Below are 22,785 nucleotides of genomic sequence, written 5' to 3'. Positions count from 1 at the left end.
GAGGGACAAAAGTGAATGACATTTGACCATAATGCTAGTCTGAACACACCCAAATGCCATCTTAGAGGGCTGATTAGTTTTATGATGCTACTGTTTTAATCATGTAGTGATTACGTTGAATGGCATCTATTGAATTCCTCTTGCCTTTCTGTTCTTTATTCAGAAGAAAAACAATGGAAATCTTCAGGTGCTTTTTAAAGTTTCTCCAGTACTGCACTGGTCACCACTATTTTTCTTGCCCTTTTCAGTACAGGGGTGGGCAGAAAGTAGATTTTAGTCCACCAGTGGACAACTAGTAGACCACCTAGCCACCTGCTGAGTTGCTGGAATTCTTAAAAAGAATCCTAGATTAGATGGACTGTAGTCTGATGGAGCGCACTTTGTCTTAAGCAAGAGGATCACATAATGCTGATGGGTTATGCTTTAACTTTATGTGATCCTCAATATTCATTCTGACTTTATACATATACAACTCATTGCTGGATCATAGGGGATTCTAATTAAGATAAAATGTTGGTGACACAAGACAGGAACTACCTCTTGTGATAGATGCAATGCTGTATGGAATAAAGCCTTATATAATTTTTATATAATAATAATATATAAATCTCCCCTAATGGGAACTGCATATAGATTGTCACTAGGAGGAGGAACAAAAGAAGAGTTGGATTTTTCACTTGCATCATGAGTTTTTGCCATGGCTCATCCACACTCTTAACTCTGTCCTTTTGCTTGATATGAGTAAACTCTAGTCCAGTGGAATGCTAGAAAATGATTTACTAAGTAAAGCTTGCTTTAAATTTAATGAGCACTAATCTCCATACTTTGACTTGATTCTAATCACAGCCATTTGTGAATGACTGCAGCCATATGAGCTATATGAGAGTCTATTACAGTTGTAGAGGAAAAAAACAATTCCTTATTCAAGGTTTGTAAAATGTAGAACTTGAAGGAATCCTTTAATTCCAACATGATTGTACTAGGGAAGTTACTATTTTTCCTCTTGGTCCTTCATCTTTACCTGATAGTCATTCTCTTGACAACTTGTATCAGATTGCCATCAGCAATCCGTGTTGACAGCATGATCATCCATAATGGAAACTGCAGCTGTAACACACAACTTTATGTGAGGAAATGATCTGGGAAAGTCAAAACTGGTCCTTTGTCTGCAGCCAGCCTCCCAGTCTCTCAACATTCTAGAAGAGCTTGAATATTATTTATAGTGTATGGGAGAACCTTTCTTCATTGTCCTATCCCCTTTTAATGTGCTGCTCCTCACAGATCACTTGGAAAGTTCAAGAAACATAGTGGTAACCTTTTCCCTGATGGCAGCTCTGTGGATTGGATGCTGCTTGACCAGCAAAAATGCAATGGTTGTAGCTTTCCTGGTAGTTGTCCAAGCCACAGAGCCTCTGTCAGGAAAAATGATGACACCCTTAGGACTGACATGCTTTAACTCATCTGGCTGAAGTGTGTTTCATGTGCCATGATCTCATTTGTAAATAGTGTCTTTTCAGTCTTAAAGTGCAGTCCAACCTTATTAAAATGCAGTTTGCCAACAATTTTAGAGGAGGTAGATTGCCCCCTTTTAGAGCAAACAGAAGTAGCTAGTATTGCTACTAGGTTTCAACTCATTAACAACTGTATCCCTCACCTCATCTAAATAGTTCTTAGAATGTTGTTTAAATAGGCATTCTGCATGGCAAATAACCATGTTTAAGTGTGTTTTTATTCAATAGGGTTTGGGGAAGAAGTTGAAGACCTTTCAGATTGTAGCAGTTATATTTGTGCACAAGACTTTGTCTCTTGCCATCGTTCTTTGTGTTTCTGTAATATCAACACTTCAGTCTGAACAGAGAAACTGGAATTGTTTTGTCTTAATTTTTAAAAACTTTCTAGCTGACTGTCTTGTAACTTGCTCTGTATATACAACTCAAAGACTTTCCTTACTATATACAGTCGTTTTGGTAAAGTGAGCTGGTGTTAAATCATCAATGAGCCATGAAGTCTGTCTAGTCTTGTTCATAGTTTACATGTACCTGTCTGAAACCTTTTAAAACCAGAATTTTTCTATTTGTATAAGATAAGTTGGGAGTTACATTTCTCCCTTTTATTAAATCCGGTTTCCAACCTGAGTTCTAGGGGACACCTTGTCATGTGTAAGGGCAATTTTCCTATGGTGCTGTACTTAATGCCCTTTCCTGTGAAAGGCAGTCAAGATCTAATAAGACTCCCAGCTGTGAAAGTTCACTCCTCAAACCTTTGATCTTCTTCTAAAGATCTGTCTTTGCTCTAAACGACTTCACATAATGAAGTGATAGTGCCCTTTTCTACTTTGTTTCTGCACTTTTAAAAAACTGGAATTGAATTTTGTATTGTATAGTCTTTCCTTTTCCCACAAGCAGCTGCTGCATAGAGCAGAAAGGACTCCTCAGGCAGTTCACTCATTTCTGGAAAGCACCACTATGAGGGCACCATACGATGCTGCTGCTAGATTGAAGGGGTGGGGGAGAAAGGGGTAAACACCTATAAAATAGGTGTATAATTTGGGGAAAGTTTATTCTGCCTGGTCTTTAAAGCAAGAGCCAGTGCTTGCATACAACTTGTTTTGACTTGCTTCTAATTTGGACACTCATCCCATTGGATATTTACATGTTTTCTATTGTACTCTTGTGAATATTTTAATACACTTTTTCCATTAGTGGTCTGTTGTGTGTGTCATAATTTGTCATTTGCCTGGAGACATCAAAATACATTCACCTTAAATTTTGCTATGAAGACACAATTCAGCTCAGCCTATAAGTAATAAGTATAGCCTTGGGGGTGGGGAGTGCAAGGGGTACCCCAGACCACACTCATCCTTTTCCGTTCACTTATAGTTGGAGGAGATAGAGAAAGAGCCATGAGAGGCAGTCACCATTATTACTACCTCAGTATCCTTTACCTGTCTTAAGCAAGGGCTGCTTCAGTGTCTCATCTAGCCTTAAAATAGGGGTGTTGAACCTCTTTAAGCCTGAGGGTGGACTATTAAGTGAGGTTCTCAGGGACCATTTTCCCATGGTTGGTGGGGCTGAATGCAGAAGGGGTGGGGCCAACCCCCTCAGCATTATTTAGCTTAAAGCCCTTACTGCCAGTAACTAAGCCTTAGGAGAGGCATTGCAACGTTTTAGAATGGGGGAAACTATCAAATGATCAGTGGTCAGGGGAAAGGAGGAGCAGCAATCTGGGAAATGCCAGAGGGCTAGATTTGCCCCCCACCTTAAAGGAGTAGCTTTTTGTTTTCAAAGCTTCTAGTTCAAGTGTGCACAAGAAGTTGCCAAAGCAGCTTGAAAGAGTACAATCAATACAGTTCTTTTTAAAGGCAATATAGCTTTGGATCAAACCTCAGTTGTGCACATTGATATTCTCAGACTAACAGATATAAACTATAGTAGGCAACTACAAGTTGAATTGCTATTGGGATAGATTGATCTTTGCCGCACTTCAAGTCTGATGATCCTACTACAGTGCAAATGTTCTCGGAAGTGCATAATTCAGAAAACTTTCTATGAGGGAACAGGCCTGGGTGCTAGTGCTTTGGGAACCAGATCTCAATACTGTTCCTTAACTCATCTGTGGAAAAAGGCCACCAATTTGGATGGCTTTAAAAGGGGATTGGACAAATTCCTGGAGGATAAGGCTATCAATGGCTACTAGTGCGGATGACTATATGCTACCTCCAGTATCGGAGGCAGTATGCCTATGTACACCAGTTGCTGGGGAACATGACTGGGAGGGTTCTATTGCACTCATGTCCTACTTGTGGATTTTCCACAGGCAACTGGTCAACCACTGTAAACAATGCCGCAGTAGATGGACCCTTGATCTAATCCAACATGGGGCTTACGTTCTTAAAACATCCACTAACCAGACCACTGAGATGCAGTACGATAATCAAGGTTATACCCTTAAAATGAGAGGCTGAATTCTGTAACCTGTAAGATCTCATACACATACGTATATATTTTATACCATTTTGCTTGTTCAGCTAAGTAACAAGGAGTTATATAGGGCACTAGCATATTACCACTGAAAAAAGACCACTGAAAAAAGGAACAGGGGAATTCGTTCTCTTAGGGCACAATCCTATGTATGTTTAGACAGAAATAAGCCATGCTGTCTGTGGGATACTGAGATGTAGGACTTATTTTTACCTAGACATGCATAGGATTGTGCCCTTCGTAGACTCAGAACTTTCCAGTTTAATTTTAACTACTATTGAGTAGTTAATATACATACTTTAGTTAAACATACTTTGAACAGTTATACATACATACTTAATATGGCTTAACCTGCTAGTTGTAAAATACACTATCTTCCTTGTAGAGGTAAGGAGATGCCTCTTGTAATAAATGTAAGGAGTGACTGTGGCCATCTTACAGGCCCTAGTATACAACAAAGTGGTTATGTCCTTTTGGCCTCGATATACAGTACTGCCTGGCTTCAAGTGTAAATTTAACAGATTTTGCTGCTATTGTGCTAGAGGCCTTAAAGTTTCACTAACAAAAAGCATATTTGGCACCTTTTCACTATTGAACATACAGTGTTCCACTGCCTATAAGAGGTACACTGAACATCATCAGAAAATAACTACCTATCACACCAGCAGTAATATAGGATTTAAAATAGCATTGTTTTTTAGTTCTGTCTCAGTACCTGCCACTCTAGAACAGAGGTTGCTTCTTTCTAGTCCAGATGTCTTAATAAAGTTCAACTATACACCTTTACCAGTTTCTGAGAAAGTGAGACCCTATTGCAGTTAAACTGATCTCAAGAAATTGTGAAATCCTCAGTCTCCTACAAATATTCACATTTATTCCCATGCCATAGGAGTGTGTCTATTCTTTTTAAAATAAACCCCTTGGTGGAAGAGCACCCTTTAATTCTGGATTGCTTTCTGGGCCATTTGACAGAATTTAATAGCAATCGCAGCATTAGAAAATAGACATCTTACTTGCATTCTTAAGAATATTTGTATCACGCTGACTGTGGTATGTATTTAAAAAGACATATTATTGTACTTGTTTAATTGAAGATTTTATTTAAATGTAAAGAGATTGCTTTCTAAATCTATAGAAAAACATGCTTTACCAATTTGAGTAAAAATTCACACTGGGCAACTGAGCAAGATTAAAACTAGGTCCCTTGGGAAGTTGTTTATAGCTGAGATGTGAAGAGTTGACTTAGAATTTCTACTGCTGCTTCTCTAGTTCCTTGGCTTTTAGCTGTTGGTTATACCTGTCACAAAGAGAGATAATCAATTACTACTACCATTCAAAAGGCTATCAGCACCTTCCACAGACATAAAAAAGCTATTCAAGGTTGATTTAAACCAGAAGTTTAGATGCATCTTCTAGCTGCTTCAGCATTTACAACTTTCATGTAAAACTAAAAGAAGAGTGTGGGTGATGGTTTGTGGGGAACACTACACCTGATCTGCATTGGTTTTTAATTTGCCTGTAGAGCAATTCAGGTGTTGACTTTGTATGACTAAGTCCCCTCTACCCATGCACTCTGCTCAACTCAAGATGGATGAAACTCCTAACTGCCTTAGAGCAATCCTATGTGCGTTTAGAGTGAAAAGAAGTTTTACAGCTTCCAGGGTTCCCCAGCCAACCATGGTGGCTTGGGCATGCCAAGAGTTGTAAGACTTTTTTCTTTCTAAAAGTTCTGTCTAGGACTTTTTTCTGCACCCTTACAAATGTGGCCTAGAAGCTGGAGGGATAGTCGCAGTGCACACAAGCCAGTCTTTCTACTATGCTAGGCCCTTAAAAGGAGTAAGAAACTTAATCTCCATGAGAGAAGCATATGAAGACTTAGTTCCAAAACACCAACCAGGGAACCTTAAGTTACATTTAGAGTGCAATCTTATGGTCCTAATGAGGTTGTCCCAGGTGCCACAGGATATGACAGATTTTCCCCTGCAGCGGTGGAGAGGGATCCACCCTCGGCTTTCGATACCATTGACCATGGTATCCTTCTGGATCATTTATCTAGACTGGGCTTGGGAGGCACAGTTTTAAAGTGGTTCCAGTCCTTTCTGGAGGAGCGGTCTCAGAAGGTGATGCTGGGGGACTTCGGTTCCACCCCATGGCCATTAGCCTGTGGGGTGCTGCAAGGTTCTATCTTGTCCCCCATGCTTTTTAACATCTACATGAAACCACTGGGGGAAGTCATCAGGAGGTTTGGGCTGAAATGTCATCAGTATGTGGATGATACTCAGCTCTACCTCTCATTTCCATCTGCAAATCCCAGGGAGGCTGTGGAACTCTTGAACCAGTGTCTGGAGGCTGTTTTGGGATGGATGAGGGTGAACAAGCTGAAACTTAATCCAGACAAGACGGAGGTACTGTGGGCTGGGAAACCAACTACTTCGGATGGAGATTTACAACTAGTCTTAGAGGGGGTTGCACTCCCCCTGAAAGACCAAGTGTGCAGTTTGGGAGTCCTCCTGGACTCTGAGCTAACTGGGGAAGCCTAGGTGGCTGCGGTGTCCAGGAATACTTTTTACCAGCTTAGGCTGGTACGCCAACTGCGGCCCTATCCGGAGAGGACGGACCTTGCCTCAGTTATCCACACACTAGTCACGTCCAGGCTGGACTACTGTAATGCGCTATACATGGGGTTGCTTTGAAGATGGTTCAGAAAGTCTAGCTTGTGCAGAATGCGGCTGCCCAAGTATTGGTGGGGGCGAGATTATTTGATCATATAACGCCTATACTGCGCCAGCTGCACTGGTTACTGGTGCGTTTCCGAGCACAATTCAAAGTGCTGTTTTTGACCTTTAAAGCCTTAAACTGTTTGGGACCAAGTTACTTGAAGGATCGCCTACACCCATATCAAACTGCTCACACTTTCAGATCAGAAAGAGAGGCTCTTCTCATTTGCCCACCTGTGAGAGCAGTCAGGTGGGTGAACACACATGAGAGGGCCTTCTCTGCAATGGCCCCACACCTTTGGAACAAGCTGCTGTTGGGGGTCCGCTATGCCCCGTCGCTGCAGACTGAAGGCCTTGAAAACATATTATTTTACCTCGGCCTTCTATTAATATGACTGCTACTGCTGCTGTTAACATTATTGTTGGTTTTAATAGTTGTTCTAATAGTTGTTTTAATAGTTGGCTTTTATTGTTTTTATGTTTTCATCACTTTTAATATTTTAACTGTTTTTATGTATTTTATTGTTGTAAGCCGCCTTGGGAGGGCTTCTGCCCTGAAAGGTGGCCAAGAAATATTTTAAAGACATAAAATAAAAGATCCAGTCACAGAACTCTGACCTTAGGGAAGGGGGGAAAGACACATGTTGGAGGGAGGGGGGGTGCCAAGGGAATGGCTGTGGATCCACAGCCCCCTCAGCCCACAAACACTCCCCTTGAACGTGGGGGCACACTTTGATCAGCTCTGGAGCTGGTCTAAATTACATCCCTCCCATTGCTTGTATGAGTGAAAAACCCTGCAGAGGGGAAAGGGGGGAAAGACTCCCTGCTCTCTTCCGCCCTGCAGGGCTTAGGATAGATAGGAGGCTCCAATATTGGAGAATTCAGGATTATTCTACCTAGCTTGTTACAAGTGATACTTATTCCCCATACATGAAACACCTAGCGCAGCTGGATGAAGTAACTGTGGGATATCTTGCGTCATTACAACTGCAGCAGTTGCTGTACCCATGCCACTAAACAAGAATAGAAACTAGCATAGCCCCTTACAGTTACAGTATACAGATTACTTTTACACCAACAAGGATCTATTTTACCAGGATAGTGAGTGTAGCAACTGGTGTTTCAGATCAGTAAAGAACAGTGGGGGGAGGGGGAAACAAACACCAGCGGCCCGTCTACATCTGCTCTACAATGATGTTCCAGCAGGAAGGCCAAGGCACCACTTGTGCTGGGCCCCTGCGTGTTCTCGAGATAGCGTTTCTCAAATGGGAGAGGCTTGGGACAGCCACTAGACTTTCCACCAGTTTATGTTACAGAAGTAGTCAAGCCTCAGGATTTCATGGTGTGGGCTACCATGCAGAAATGCTAAAGGAAGAAGGGGGATTGGGAGTACCACAATTCCCACAGGTTCTGTTGCTGCAGATGCTGATATAGGGAGAAGGAAGCAGTTGGGATGAGATATGTAGCACAGAAGGGCAGAGGAGTCGGGAGAAATAGCCAGGGAGGTTTTTAGAGCTTGTGTGCTCCACTACACAAGCCAAGTATTTTTTTTCCATAGGTGATGACAATTTTATAGAACTTGAACACTGATGCAAGGAAATATGATGGCTGGGACTAGGGCCCTAGTCTCACCGAGAAAGATGTGGGGGCGGAGAGGAGGAGCAATGCCAGCTGCTTCCTCTCTCCTGTGTCTATAATAGCATGGCAGGAGAAGTTTCAATAAATTCAGTAAGTTTCTCCCCCATCACCCTTTATAGATGACATAAAAAGCATATTCAGAACTTGTTTCAAGTAGTAGTGAAGCAAGGGAGTCATGCCAGGAAAAGTTGGCAACCCTAAAGGGAAGACCGGCAAAGCCGGTCTGAGGAACAGTTCCTAGAATAAGCTATAATTGAAATCCTTCCTACCTTTTTTCAGTACCTACCTCCATATACGGTACAGCTGAGAGCCGCCAGCACAGCCAACAAAGAAGTTTACAGTAAACAGACCCCAGTTTTTAGGAATAATAACTAGAGAATATCTTGACCAAATAAGTCCTGTTGGATTATAAAAGGTAACAGGATTAAGAAAGTAACACCAAACAGACTTATTAATACTTAGGAGTCAAAGTTGATTGTAGTACTGGATTTTTAGATTAGGAGCCTCAAGTTATATTTAAACATGTTAGGAGACTTCATGCTTGTGCTTAGGCTAAAGTGTATACTCTCAACTTTTTGTGGCCAATCAACTCCTATAGGATTCTCACTGTTTTCCCCGTGTTGTGACTTTTTGTCTAGACTAATGCCCCACTGGATCAAACAAATCCATTTTTAGGGTGCTGTTAGAGACAGGAAAGCAAAGTTAGTGATTATACATACATTTCCAAAATTGTATGCTTACAACAGCAAACATATGGCTTGAAAAGTCTTTTAGAAAATGAAATACTATGTTTGCCCATTCAATTCTGTTTTGTTTTTAAAGCTAATTTAAACCAAAAGCTAGTTAACTAAGCATGAGGCTATACATACCTGTAGCCGTTAGCACGGCAGATTGTGATGTGCTGAGTTTTTCTGCTGGCCTGGTCATATCAGCCATTCCAGCACATACCAAACCCTGTAAAAGGGAAGTAGCAGCCTACTTTAGTGTTATGCTATAGCAGCCATGTCAGCTTCCAATGGGAACCCAGGTGCCATTGACCCTGCATTTCAGTTTGAGCCAATGTAACTCCACGCATACAATCCAGATAGGTAGAATGATTGGTTATGGCCATATTACATGTTCCTGTGCACTTTGAGAAGAAAGGTTGGCAGACAAAACAAATGACTGTAGGCATGCGATAGCTTCCCAAGTCCTCTGACACTAATCCTGTGGTCTGGCTTATGCTACTGTGGTGCAAGCAGCGGCTTGCAGCACTGCAGGCTGGAACAGCAAGAAGTCTTGTTGCTGTCAGAATACTTTCAAAGCTTGGTTTGACTTTGGAGATAAGGTCTTGCCCTTCTCCTGTGCTACACTTGCTAAATAAAAAAAGATATGATTAACTGAGGAGGGCATCTGGGGATCCCTGCTGTTCTTGACCTGCTAACAGTTTAAAATGGATAGATGAAGATGAGTTGCTCATCGTTCCAGATGTTCCACAACCATAGGTAGTTGTAAAACAGAGTTCTGTGAATATTAACTTATAAAGTGCAGAAAGATTCATAGAGGAGGGAAATCCCAGGCCTCCAAGACAAGAGTTGTTTATGTCAGTTTAATTTTGGGCAGAAGATATTTTCTGAAAGGTTTGGGGCTTGCTAGGTAAGGTTTCCCAGGTGCTCAATATTAAATCCTACACAACTTCATTCTATAGGGAGCTTTGAAAATGAACAGATTTTCATGTTATGAGTTAAAGTGGAAGTTCATATTTTAAACTCACAGGGTTTCATATTACTTATTAAAATGTTTTACCCTGCCTCAAAGGATTCAAGGTGGCGATCATCATAAAAGCAGCAGTCAGATGAGGACACACTCTTTTGATATACCTATGTAAGTCTTTTTAGTCATTTCATATAGAATTGAAACCTGTAACTGGGCTACACTACAAGCTACAATATTAGCATTACATGCATTTTCTACTGGGTTACCAGGTCAACTTACCCATTTCATAACAGGTGCCCAGAAAAACACTGTTTTGGGACCTGCAAGAGAAGATTTTAGTCAGTCACATAAAGCTGCTAAACCAATGAATTACACATACTAGACCTGCAAGCCAGAAGAGAAACAAGATGTGCTTAAATTATTCTGTATACAGTCTGCTGTATAACAACTTGCACAAAACTGCTACATTATTGTGCATGTTACCAAGTAAGAAGTAGCCTTCGTGCACTAGCCAGATAATGTTGTTTAAAAATCAAAGAGTGAATGGAAATATGCTTTGCACTGCAGCACAGGTCATAGCCCATAAAAGGACTTTATTACTCATCAGGTGCATCTAAACCTCTGAAAACAAGAATCGTCCACCTTTCCCAAAGTGGGAGGGAGAAAAAGCAGATTATACTCTCCCCTATATGCAGAAATATCTCCTGCCTCACTACTGCTGCATTTATCCTGAGCTACAGACAACTGGGGTGAGAGAGACAATGAGTCGAGGCAGCACCTCTCTGCCAGGAGTGACCTGTGCCCCATCAGTGGTGGGGCAGGAACAAAAGGGTGAAATCCAGTCTTGTGTGAACACACTTGTGCTTGTGCAACACAACTCCCCCCCTCCTCCCCCCTGCAGTCTCCTATGCTGCAGATTTTTAGGGAGCACAGAGGCTCCACAGTGGAGGGGAAATTCATTCCACTGGTAGATGCCATTTCATTAGCAGACCAACACCACCGGATACAACCCAAATGTTTCAGGCCCTAGTACTTGTTGCAGTGGAATATCTAAAATAGATTTGTACAGCTGGCTTCTCCTTGCTACACAGCAGTTTTTGCAATCACCTGATGGCCCATTTTATTCCTTAAGTGCAATAATAATCCTTATATAGTACTCTTCAAAGCACTTCATGTGAAATCTGACATATGCTTCCTGGCTTCTGGTGCTGGACATGTTCAAACTGGTGTCATACCTACATTTTTGGTGGATAGCACCTGGAGAATTTGGCCATAAACTAATTCAAGTTACAGATCAAACAGGGGATGCACTTACTATAAGAGGGTAAAGTTACAAATGCTTAGCGGTTTAATTAAGAGAAACCCAGGCACAATGTGGCTTACACTATTCAATGGAAGTGATGGCAGATTCCTGTATTTTCAGAGGCCACTTTTCTCCAGAGATTAATCCAAGGAACTGAAGTGTATTTTGTAAAACAGTGGGGCCCTTTCATGGGTGGTGAGGTTCTGTAAAGGTTGGTGCCAGCTAAAATTCTAAGTGCAGGACACTGAATATAAAACCCAAAGATAGATAATATGTGTGTGTCCTTGCAGGGGTAGGTAACCTGAACCTCTCAAGATGTTTTGGACTACAGTTCTCATAAGTCCCAGCCAGCATGACCAATGGTCAGGGATTATGGGAATTGTAGTTCAAAACAACCAGAGGGAACCAGGTTGCTAACCCTTGGTTGGGTGTGTTTCACAAGCTGCAGATTGCCAAATACACCTGTAGAACAGGAACCAAGATCACCAATTGCTAAATACATTGCAAAATAACTTTTACAGCTATAACTATAAGCTAGAGTCATCATCTATCCCTTCAGGGTAGATATTGCACTGTGGGAAGACACCACAACAGTCTGGTTAAAAATTAGATTTATTGGAGCAAAGCAGCACTGCTGTGTTTTTCTTTTTTACCATTTGACTCTATAATCGTTAAGATACAAGAGCTTATCTGAAGGTAATTTTATAGAACTCGGAGGCTGACAGGAATCCTATGCAGAGCGGGAGGAATGTGGAGGCGATATTCGCCTCTGTGCTCCTACCACTCTGTATTTTAGCTAGACAGGCATTTTCACCCATCTACCTGGGGCTGTGCGGACGGAGAGGGGGGAGGGGGGAGGGGGGAGGGAGGGAGGGAGGCTGGAACGGCTGGAAGATTCTTCATAAGCTGGCCACCCAGCCTCCTCCCCTCCCCGCCCACAGAACTACCCCCTTTCCTTCCTCTACAAGCTCATGTTTGTGAGCTCGTAGAGGCAGCTGGTTCACTCTGCACCACCTGCGATGGGGAGAGGGCAGGGAGCTCCAAGGTCATAGCTTTGTCTATGATCTTGGGGCTGGGAATCCGAACAATCCTATGATCTCCCAGACTGTCTAGAGGCCATAGGATTGCTCTCTTAATGTAACTACCAAAATGCTAAAATTCTATATCCAGAGCTGTAAGAATACAGATGCTAGAACATTTTAAAGAAATGTGATTAAACATGTAACTTAAATCACACATCAGATACCCGAAAATGACCAAATGAAATGTTACCATTATACAACAGTGATAATAGCCTTACATTATTTGTTGATGGCATCTGACATGTTTGACTGTTGGCTTTTCACAAGTGGAAGGCAGGTTCTTAATCAACAGCTGTTATACATAATGTCTTAATGTATTTACTGCATCTTCTAAGCAGTGCAATTTTAGGAACTCTTGATTTCCTGTTCTATTAACAGAGTCCTATAAGGACCATCCCCTTCATGGATCACTTCCTTGTTGTGGCGAAGGGGCTTGCGTAATTCAGTGAAGCCATAAGCTATGCCGTGCAGGGCCACCCAAGACGGACAGGTCATGGCGGAGAGTTCTGACAAAATGTGGTCCACTGGAGAAGGAAATGGCAACCCACTCCAGTATTCTTGCCAAGAAAACCCCATGGAACGTATCACAAGGCTAAAAGAGATGACGCCGGAATATGAGCTCCTCAGGTCGGAAGGTGTCCAATATACTACTGGGGAAGAGCAGAGGGTATATCCAAGTAGCGCCAAAAAGAGTGAAGCGGCTGGGCCAAAGCCAAAAGGACACTCAGCTGTGGATGTGTCTGGTGGTGAAAAGAAAGTCCGATGCTGTAAAGAACAATATTGTTTAGGAACCTGGAATGTCAGATCAATGAATCAAGGTAAGCTGGAGGTGGTCAAACATGAGATGGCAAGATCGAACATGGACATCTTGGGAGTCAGCAAACTAAAATGGACAAGCATGGGCGAATTTAATTCAGGTGACCATTATATCTACTACTGTGGGCAAGAATCCCTTAGAAGAAATGGAGTAGCACTCATAGTCAACAAAAGGGTGGGAAAAGCAGTACTGGAGTACAATCTCAAAAACGATAGAATGATCTCAGTACAAATCCAAGGCAAACCATTCAACATCACAGTAATTCAAGTCTATGCCCCAACCACTGAGGCCGAGGAAGCTGAGGTTGATCGGTTCTATGAAGACCTACAACACCTTCTAGAACTAACACCAAAAAAAGATGTCCTCTTCATCATAGGGGATTGGAATGCTAAAGTAGGAAGTCAAGAAATCACCGGGATAACAGGCAGGCATGGCAGGACAAAAGCTAATAGAGTTTTGCCAAGAGAACACGCTGATCATAGCAAACACTCTTTTCCAACAGCAGAGGAGGCGACTCTACACATGGACGTCACCAGATGGTCACCATTCAGGTATGACCTAAATCATCTCCCTTATGAATATACAGTGGAGGTGAGGAATAGATTTAAGGGATTAGACCTGATAGACAGAGTGCCTGAGGAACTATGGACGGAGGTCCGTAACATGGTTCAGGAGGCAGCAACTCAATCCATCGCAAAGAAAAAGAAATGCAAGAAAGCAAAGTGGCTGTCTGATGAGGCTTTACAAGTAGCTGAGGAAAGAAGGGAAGCAAAAAGCAAGGGAGAAAGGGGAAGATATATCCAACTGAATGCAGAGTTCCAGAGAAAAGCAAGGAGAGACAAGAAGGCCTTCTTAAATGAACAATGCAAAGAAATAGAAGAAAACAATAGAATGGGAAAGACTAGAGATCTTTTCAAGAAAATTGGAGATCTCAAGGGAACGTTTTGTGCAAAGACGGGCATGATAAAGGACAAAGAAGGCAGGGACCTAACAGAAGCAGATGAGATTAAGAAGAGGTGGAAAGAATACACAGAAGAACTATATAGGAAAGATCTGAATGTCCCTGATAGCCATGATAGCGCCATCACTGAACCTGAGCTGGACATCCTAGAGAGTGAAGTCAAGTGGGCCTTAAGAAGCATTAGTAACAACAAAGCTAGCGGAGATGACAGTATTCCAGCAGAGCTATTTAAAATCCTAAAAGATGATGCTGTTAAAGTGCTGCACTCAATATGCCAACAAATTTGGAACACTCAACAGTGGCCACAAGACTGGAAAAGGTAAGTTTACATTCCAATTCCAAAGAAGGGCAACGCCAAAGAGTGTTCAAACTACCGTACAATTGCGCTCATTTCACATGCCAGCAAGGTGATGCTCAAAATCCTACAAGCTAGGCTTCAGCAGCATGTGAACCGAGAACTACCGGAAGTACAAGCTAGGTTTCGAAGAGGCAGAGGAACTAGAGATCAAATTGCCAACATGCGCTGGATCATGGAGAAAGCAAGAGAATTCCAGAAAAGCATCTATTTCTGCTTCATTGACTACGCTAAAGCCTTTGATTGTGTGGATCACAACAAACTGTGGCAAATTCTTAAAGAGATGGGAGTACCAGACCACCTTACCTGTCTCCTGAGAAACCTGTATGAGGGACAAGAAGCAACAGTAAAAACCGGACATGGAAGAACCGATTGGTTCAAAATTGGGAAAGGAGTACGTCAAGGCTGCATATTGTCGCCCTGCTTATTTAACTTATATGCAGAGTACATCATGAGAAACCCTGGGTTGGATGAATCACAGGTCGGAATTAAGATTGCCGGGAGAATTATCAACAACCTCAGATACGCAGACGATACCACCCTAATGGCAGAAAGCGAAGTGGATCTAAAGAGCCTCTTGTTGAGGGTGAAAGAGGGGAGTGCAAAAGCTGGTTTGAAACTCAACATTAAAAAAACGAAGATCATGGCATCTGGCCCCATCACTTCCTGGCATAAAGAAGGGGAAGAAATGGAAGCAGTGACAGTTTTTATTTTCTTGGGCTCCAAGATCACCGCAGCCGGTGACTGTAGCCATAAAATTAAAAGACACTTGCTCCTTGGGAGGAAAGCTATGGCAAACCTAGACAGCATAGTAAGAAGCAGAGACATCACCTTGCCGACAAAGGTCCATCTAATCAAAGCTATGGTTTTCCCAGTAGTAATGTATGGCTATGAGAGCTGGACTATAAGGAAGGCTGAGCGCCGAAGAATTGATGCTTTCGAACTGTGGTGCTGGAGAAGACTCTTGCGAGTCCCCTGGACTGCAAGGAGGTCAAATCAGTCCATCCTAAAGGAAATCAACCCTGAGTGCTCATTGGAAGGACAGATACTGAAGCTGAAGCTCAAATATTTTGGCCACCAAATGCGAAGAGAAAACTCCCTGGAAAAGACCCTGATGCTGGGAAAGATTGAAGGCAAAAGGAGAAGGGGGAGGCAGAGGATGAGATGGCTAGATAGCTTCACCAATGCAATGAATATGAACTTCAGCATGCTCCGGGAGAGAGCGGAGGACAGGAAGGCCTGGCGTGCTATGGTCCATGGGGTCACGAAGAGTCGGACACGACTTAATGACTGAACAACAACTTAAGGACCATATTTTACTTTATTCTTATGAAGTGCTCAATTTTAAATGTTTGACAATCACCTTGTAAACTAAAATTTTAGTACTTACCCAATGCTTTAGTTTCCAGCTAATGCTTTGATTTACTTTCGAAACCAATATACACATCTAGCTGTTCTGAATTAAATATTTTTCACATGCATTGGTAGGAAAACAGAGAGGAAATGGATCCCGTATGTACCACTCATGGCAAAGGTAGATTATGGTCCTAACGTAAGTACTTCAAAAACCTTTCAATATTGGTAATTAAAAAGCTTTCAATATATGTGCAAGCAGTAAGGGTATGAGAGGAAGTTTGAATGAACATTTTTGCCATTTTCAGAAGTGTGATACAAGGTAAGACAGAGTTATAACTGTCAAACAGAAATTGTAGATATGCAAGTTAAAGATACATTGTGGACATCAGGGCTGGGCAGACTTTGGGCTTGTGGAACCTACTTTGTTTTTCTTAATCACCCTGAGGTTCTAAAGAAAAACAGGGTTCCACCAAAACAGAACTTGGTACAAAAGAATGGCTCAGGAATGTGGACATAGAATTGAGGAAAAAGATACCTCTGAGCACATGCTTAGGCCAGAAATTTGTTTTCAGTACCAGAACTGCAGCTTGCACACAAATCCTTTCACAACCAAATCATGCCCTATTTTCTCCCAAGCTTTCTTGATTTCGACAGCCTAATTTAGGAGAGGAAGAGGGCTTGTTGTTGTTGTTGCTATTGTTAAACCATCAGGAGCTGGAATCCCTTGCTGATCTACTACAAAAACACCCAGAAATCTATCAGAAGATCCTGATCTACCTTCTGTACATGCTACTTTCAACCGTTAAAGGATTACTCTAGCAATAGTATTAAAAACCTCATTCTCCCTACATATACTTGCTGTAAATTACACATTTCTTGCAAGACAGAAAGGCACAGTTATTCATGATGCCTCTGAGAAATTTTAAATTGCTTTCTATTCAGAGTAGCTACACAATGAACAAATAGAAAGCACCAAATCATGTCTTTCTGCTGCCAACACCAAATTTCTACAGCATGGCATGGCATGGCAACAGTCACAAGTTGGCCCCCTGTCAGAACTTTTCATATCCTGAAGAGTGTGAGAAACGACTAGAATAAGAACTGAAGTTGTTATTTACAGAGTGCTTCACTAACCAGAAGTAAAGGGATTTGCCTCAGATATTGCAGCTGGTATTCTAGGGGAAATGTCACTTATCAAATTAGGCCATCAAATTGACCTGTACCAAGGACTTTGAGTGTGTATTTCACATGGCATGGATTTTGAAAATATGTCTAAATCTAAACAGCAACTAAGACTGGGATGTTCAGATGGGAATCCACCCTTCACATCTTTGTTCAAACTTTTCCTTCACAGACTTGCCAGCATTTCCCAACAATTCACACAACATTGCTTTTTAGAATGGACTTTTTCAGATATGTGAACAATAAACTGTTATTGACTTAACTCATTTTTCTAGAAAATGAAGGAGACGTGCGAAAGAGGAAATCTGGAATACTTGGAGGTAATTTGATCCATTCTCACTCCCTAACCTCTTGTCCAACTTTCCTTCAGAGCCTTTATTTCTGGGGTGGGAAACCTCAGGTTTGGGGTCCCAATTCAGCCCTACAAAGTTCCCCAGATGGCCATGCCCCCTTCCCCCTAACCACTTATCATTTGGTGGTTTCCTGGCTTTTGTGCAGTTTTCTCCCCACTCTAAATGGTTGACATGCCTATAAGGCTTAGTTCCTGGCAGTAAGAGTTTTAAGTTACAATAGGCTGGTATTTGAGGCGCCATCCATTTTGCTTTTGGCTCCACCCACCACTGCAATATCCCCCAAGCGCTTCTCCGAAACTGAACTAAGCCCTTGGGCTGAAAGAGATTCAACGCCCCTGCTTTATTATCTATCTCACAGTGTCCATAATGTTGCAAATACATTATCTCAGTGATCATAAGAAAAACATGGTAATCTAGGTCAGCATTATACCCATATAATAACATGGTAGTCTGAAACCGAGAGCAAATAGCTTGCCTAAGGCTACCTACAGAATTCACAGTAAGCTTTGAATCAGATAGTTCTTGATTTGAATTGGGGGCTATACCACACTCAAGTCATGAGACACAGTACTACTACATAATTATGTAGACTTGAAATTAGGGTCCCAACTTCCATTTTAAAAAACGAGAATGACAACATCTGCACCAGATGTCAAATAATTCATCATCTGTATTCACACTGCCCTGCCAGTTGTTTACATCTTGAAGGCATTAATCTTATGTTTAATCCTTAAGGGCCTTTCATAAGAAATGTTTCTGCCGCTAAGGCTGAATCTACACATAGCAGTTTTACCGTTATCATACTGCAGTGGTAACTATTGGTGCACATGACACCAGTGGGCACCAATACTTATCACTGCAGTATGATAACGGTATAACTGCTATGTGTAGATTCAGCCCAGGTGTTTGACTTCAATTCAACTTCCCTGTTCCATGATATTCGTCATTTTTTTTCTTTATGTAGCCCAGCTATGAATGGCCTCATACTGGAGAGATAATGAAACTAAGAAAGTATATTGGAGAGATACTGAAGCTAGGAAAGCCAGTTTAAGATAAAAGAAGAAAGATAAAAAGCAATGTGCTTTGGAATGGATTATAGTTAAAGATAACAGATTACTAATAGTTTCCCCTTTCCCCAGTAAGTAAATCCAAAGGAAGATTATGGTTAACAAATGCAGTAAGAACATAGGAGTTACGCTGGATGAGACCGAACACCTATCTAGTCCAGAATTCTTGTTCCCATGGTGGCCAGCTAAATGCCTCTGGGAAGCCCACAGCAGGACACGAGCACAACAGCACTGCCTGTTCATGTTCCCCAGCAACTGGTATTGAAAGGCTTACTTCCTCTGATAATTTATAGGTAATATATAGCCATCATGACTAGTAGCCATTGATACCCTTATTCTCCATGAATTTGTTTAACGTTCTTGTAAAGCTGTCCATGTTGGTGGCCACCACTACATCTTTCTGTAGTGAATTCTATAGTGTAACCATGTGCTGTGTGAAGAAATACTTCTTTTATCTGTCCTGATTCTCTCACTGTTCAGTTTCACTGGATGACGCTGGGTTCCATTATTCTCCCTATTCACTTTCTCCGCACCATGCATAATTTTATATACCTCTATCATTCCCCCAATATTCACCCTTTTCTAGGCTGAAAGCCCCAATATTGTAAACTCCAGCCCCCTGATGTCCCTTGTCCCTTTCTGCACCTCTTCCAGCTCCACAATACCCTTTTCGAGATGCAGTGACCAGAACTGATCATAGTATTCGAAGTTCAGTCATACCATAGAGATTTGCATAAAGGCATTAAGATATTGCCATTTTTATTTTAGATTAATTTATTAATTACATTTATATCCCACCTTTCTTCCATCATGGAACTCCAGGTGGCTACATGTGGTTCCCAGGTAGTCTCCCCTCCAAGCACTGACCGGACCCAAACCTGCTTAGCTTCAGCAAGGTGGCTGCCTCATGTGCCTTCAGATTATGCCCTGGGACGGATTCCTTTCCTAATGATCCCCAGCATGGAATTTGCATTTTTCACAACAGCTGTATACTTGGTCGATGTTTTCATGGAGCTGTCCACTATGACCCCAAGCTCCCTTTCCTGCTCTCACTGCTATCTCAGACCTTATCAGTGTATATGTGAGGTTAGGATTTTTTTGTCCCAATGTGCATCACTTTACATTTGCTTATACTGAATTGCATGTGCTATTTTGATCCCATTCTCCCAGTTTGGAGAGATTCTTTTGGCACTCTTCATTGTCCCTTTTTGTTTTGTCCACCCTAAATAATTTGGTTCTATCAACAAACTTCGCCATCTCACTGCTCGCTCCTAACATCAGATCATTTATTAAGAGGTTTAAAAGCACTTGTCAGAATACATATTCTTGTGGGACACCACTATTTACACTCTTCCACTGTAAGAACTGACCATTTATTCCTACTCTCTGCTTTCTACTCTTTAACCCGTTACTAATCCATAAGAGGACCCCTTCTCTTATTCCATGAGTGCTAGGTTTCCTCAGGAGCATTTGGTGAGGGACTCTGTCAAAAGTCTTTTGGAGGTTCAAGGAAATCATATCTACTGAATCACCCCTATCCACATGCTGGTTGACACCCTCAAAGGACTCTAAAGGTTAGTGAGACAGGAGTTACCTCTGCAAGAGCCATGTTGATTCTTCTTCTATATGCTTGATCTTTAATAACACTTTTCACCCAATTTACCTGGACCAGATATTAAGCTAACTGCCCTGTAATTTCCTGGATTCCTTTCTAAAAAATGGTGTTATACTGGTAACTGTCCAGTCCCCTGGTACAGAAGCCAACCTTAAGAACATGTTACATATTTTTATTAGAAGACTAGCAATTTCACATTTGAGTTCTTTCAGAATTCTAGGATAAATGCCATCAGAACCCAGTAATTTGTTTCTTTTCAATTTGTCAGTAAAGTCTCTAGAACTTCATCTCTTCTTATCACTGTTTGACTCAGTTCCCCAGATTCCCTTCCTGAAAATATCAGTTCAGGCAGAGGTATCTCCCCTACATCTTCTGCAGTGAAGACAGATGCAAAGAATTCATCCTGCTTTTCTACAGTCTCCTTATCCTCTTTTAGAACTCTTTTAACTCCCTTGTCATCCAGATCAACTGTCTCTCTAACCAGTTTCCTGCTTCTAATGTATTTAATTTTTTAAATTGTTGATCTTAATATTATTAGCAGTATGTCCCTCAAAATCCTTTTTTTGTAACTCTTATTATCTGATTGCATTTATTTTGTGCAAGTTTGTGATCCTTTTTGTTTTCCTTGTTTGGAGATTTCATTTCCTGAAGAAAACCTTCTTTTTTTCTAGTAGCTTCCTTGATGCTGTTTGTTAACCTTGTTGGGGACCTCTTGGACTCGGTGGCATCTTTTCTGACCTGTGGTATGCATTCTACCTGAGGTTCTATCATTAAGTAACCACCAAGAGTTCTGGAGAGATGGTTCAGTAGAGATGTCAGCAAGAGATGAGAAATTAGTACAAGCCAATCCACCAGCTCCCTGCCAACTAGACTATTTTCTAATAAAAAATGGTAACACAAATTTATTGCCAGCATCTGCTGCTGACAGGCAGCAAGTATCACTATGTTTTTGTAAGTGTTGACAAATAAAAGCTAAGAGCATCCCCCCGCCCCGAAAACTTCTCCTGCAGAAGTCCCTTGAAACAAACAGCAGTTGCATAAGAGATACTCTTCCACCAGGGATAGGGTGGAACAGAATTGCTGCTCACAGTTTTTCTTTTAATGTGACAGGGATCAGAAGCAGTTCTCTATCCTGCTTCTGTTCCCTATCCTTCTAGGTCCAGCAGTGCTGCTGTGGGGCAAGCACCAGGACCACCTCTGAGTTTTGGGTGGCCATGGGCAACAAACCTGCAGCAAACCTTTTCTAGACGAGTGTCTTTCCAAAGAATTGGTGCAATCTGACTAAGCAGCATCCCTTCATAAGAAAGTATTCTTAAAAGGAGAAAATAGGTGCATGTTTGGCCCAGGCCACCTAGGAATACCCACTCTAGGCTAACCAGTTGCAATGGAGGATAGGCATCCTGTATCTTTAATATCAATGTAGCAGAAGGAATTTCAACAGGTGCAGCTTGTCAGTTCCTCTTTCACTCCATGACAATACCTCTTTCTGTCTGGTCAGTCTAATTCTCTCTCCATCACTACTGAAGATAAAAAGCTCTATTCTCCCGGAAGCATCTCCGTCAGTAAAGAAGACAAAAAAAATAATTCAACTTTTATACACCTTTATGAACCCCTTGAAAATAATACAACCAAAGCAAAAGAAAGTAGCATGGAAGAGCTGGGTGATATCTTCTGGTCATGCAAGCCAGCCCTCTGGGACTGTGTAAAGCAGCTCAAGAAAACCAATGGGATTATGACTGTCTTCCCCACCCAGACCTTTTTACTGCCAGTAACTAAGGAGAGGCATTTCAACCTTTTAGAGTGTGGAGGAGGCTGATGCCATGGAAGAGTTCTTGAGGAGAGGTTCTGAGACATTTATTTTACCATCTCACAGGCACTAGCTGACTCTGACCTGGAGATTTGTTATTTTATTATTATATATTTGTGTTCCATCCTTTTGCCAAGGCATAGATGGTTCTTCCCCTTCCTTATTTTATTCTCCCAACAACCCTGTGAGGGAGATTAAAATGAGAGACAATGTTTGGCCCAAGGTCACCCAATGTGCTTCACAGTTGAATGGAGATTTGAACCCCAGTCTCCCAACTCCTAATCTGACACTGTAACCACTACACCACTCTGGCTCCCTTTACAACAAGTATGGCAGATGGAGAGATATGGGAGATAATGACCAGATGCAACGAAGGTGCAGCTTTTCCACTGCTATTGCGATGTGACATGACAAGCTGTACTTGATGAAATGCCCTCTTCTAGGTAGCTATTAAATGACAGGCGGCCTTTCCAGCTGGATACGCTGGACATTCTAGTCACTCTTTTCACGAATACGCATATCCACGTTCACACACACACACACCACAGGTCATGTCTAGCTAGCAAGCAAGAGACGCTTCCATCTCCCTCCCTTCAATACCTGCCGGGTGGTTGTACAAAGGGCGCAATCGGGGTGGCAACATGATTTCGATCCGGTCTAAGAAACGGTGGTAGGAGGCACGGAACCCCGCGACGGCAGCCATCCTTTGCGCGTTGACGACGGCGAAGACAGCAACGTCCCTGCTCGACCCGCCGTCCTTCTCCCTCTCACACGGCCCGAACAGAACAAGCTCTACCCCTCCCCACGCGCACAAACAGGTGGTAGGACGAGCCCGCTTCGCCTCTTTTTGATTTGTT

General features: G+C 42.0%; 1 protein-coding gene across 1 annotated transcript; it reads right to left on the bottom strand.

The window, feature by feature from the left end:
• Positions 1–3,978: 3,978 nt before the first annotated feature.
• MPC2 (mitochondrial pyruvate carrier 2) lies at positions 3,979–22,697 on the bottom strand. The gene is made up of 5 exons (XM_084843429.1): positions 22,529–22,697; positions 10,310–10,350; positions 9,205–9,289; positions 8,622–8,733; positions 3,979–5,277 (listed from the first exon to the last, which is right to left on the bottom strand). The coding sequence occupies exons 1-5, from the start codon at positions 22,629–22,631 to the stop codon at positions 5,232–5,234; spliced, it is 387 nt and encodes a 128-aa protein (XP_084699555.1). The 5' UTR covers positions 22,632–22,697; the 3' UTR covers positions 3,979–5,231.
• Positions 22,698–22,785: the final 88 nt, after the last annotated feature.

The sequence above is a fragment of the Heloderma suspectum genome, chromosome 3 (genome assembly GCF_057233095.1).
Source record: "Heloderma suspectum isolate Gila_16-S chromosome 3, 16-S_ref, whole genome shotgun sequence".
Classification (NCBI taxonomy): domain Eukaryota; kingdom Metazoa; phylum Chordata; class Lepidosauria; order Squamata; family Helodermatidae; genus Heloderma; species Heloderma suspectum.
Note: the sequence above shows the minus strand (reverse complement) of the source record. Positions and strands in the feature narration are given on the sequence as shown.

Bases quoted from the DNA above. Each gene is read 5' to 3' on its own strand.
- MPC2 (XM_084843429.1), bottom strand. From the start codon at position 22,631: ATGGCTGCCGTCGCGGGGTTCCGTGCCTCCTACCACCGTTTCTTAGAC. The intron at 9,290-10,309 runs GTAAGTTGACCT...TCCCTTTTACAG, and splicing joins GGGCACCTGTTATGAAATGG to GGTTTGGTATGTGCTGGAAT. The intron at 8,734-9,204 runs GTATGTATAGCC...ATAATCCAACAG, and splicing joins TGCCGTGCTAACGGCTACAG to GACTTATTTGGTCAAGATAT.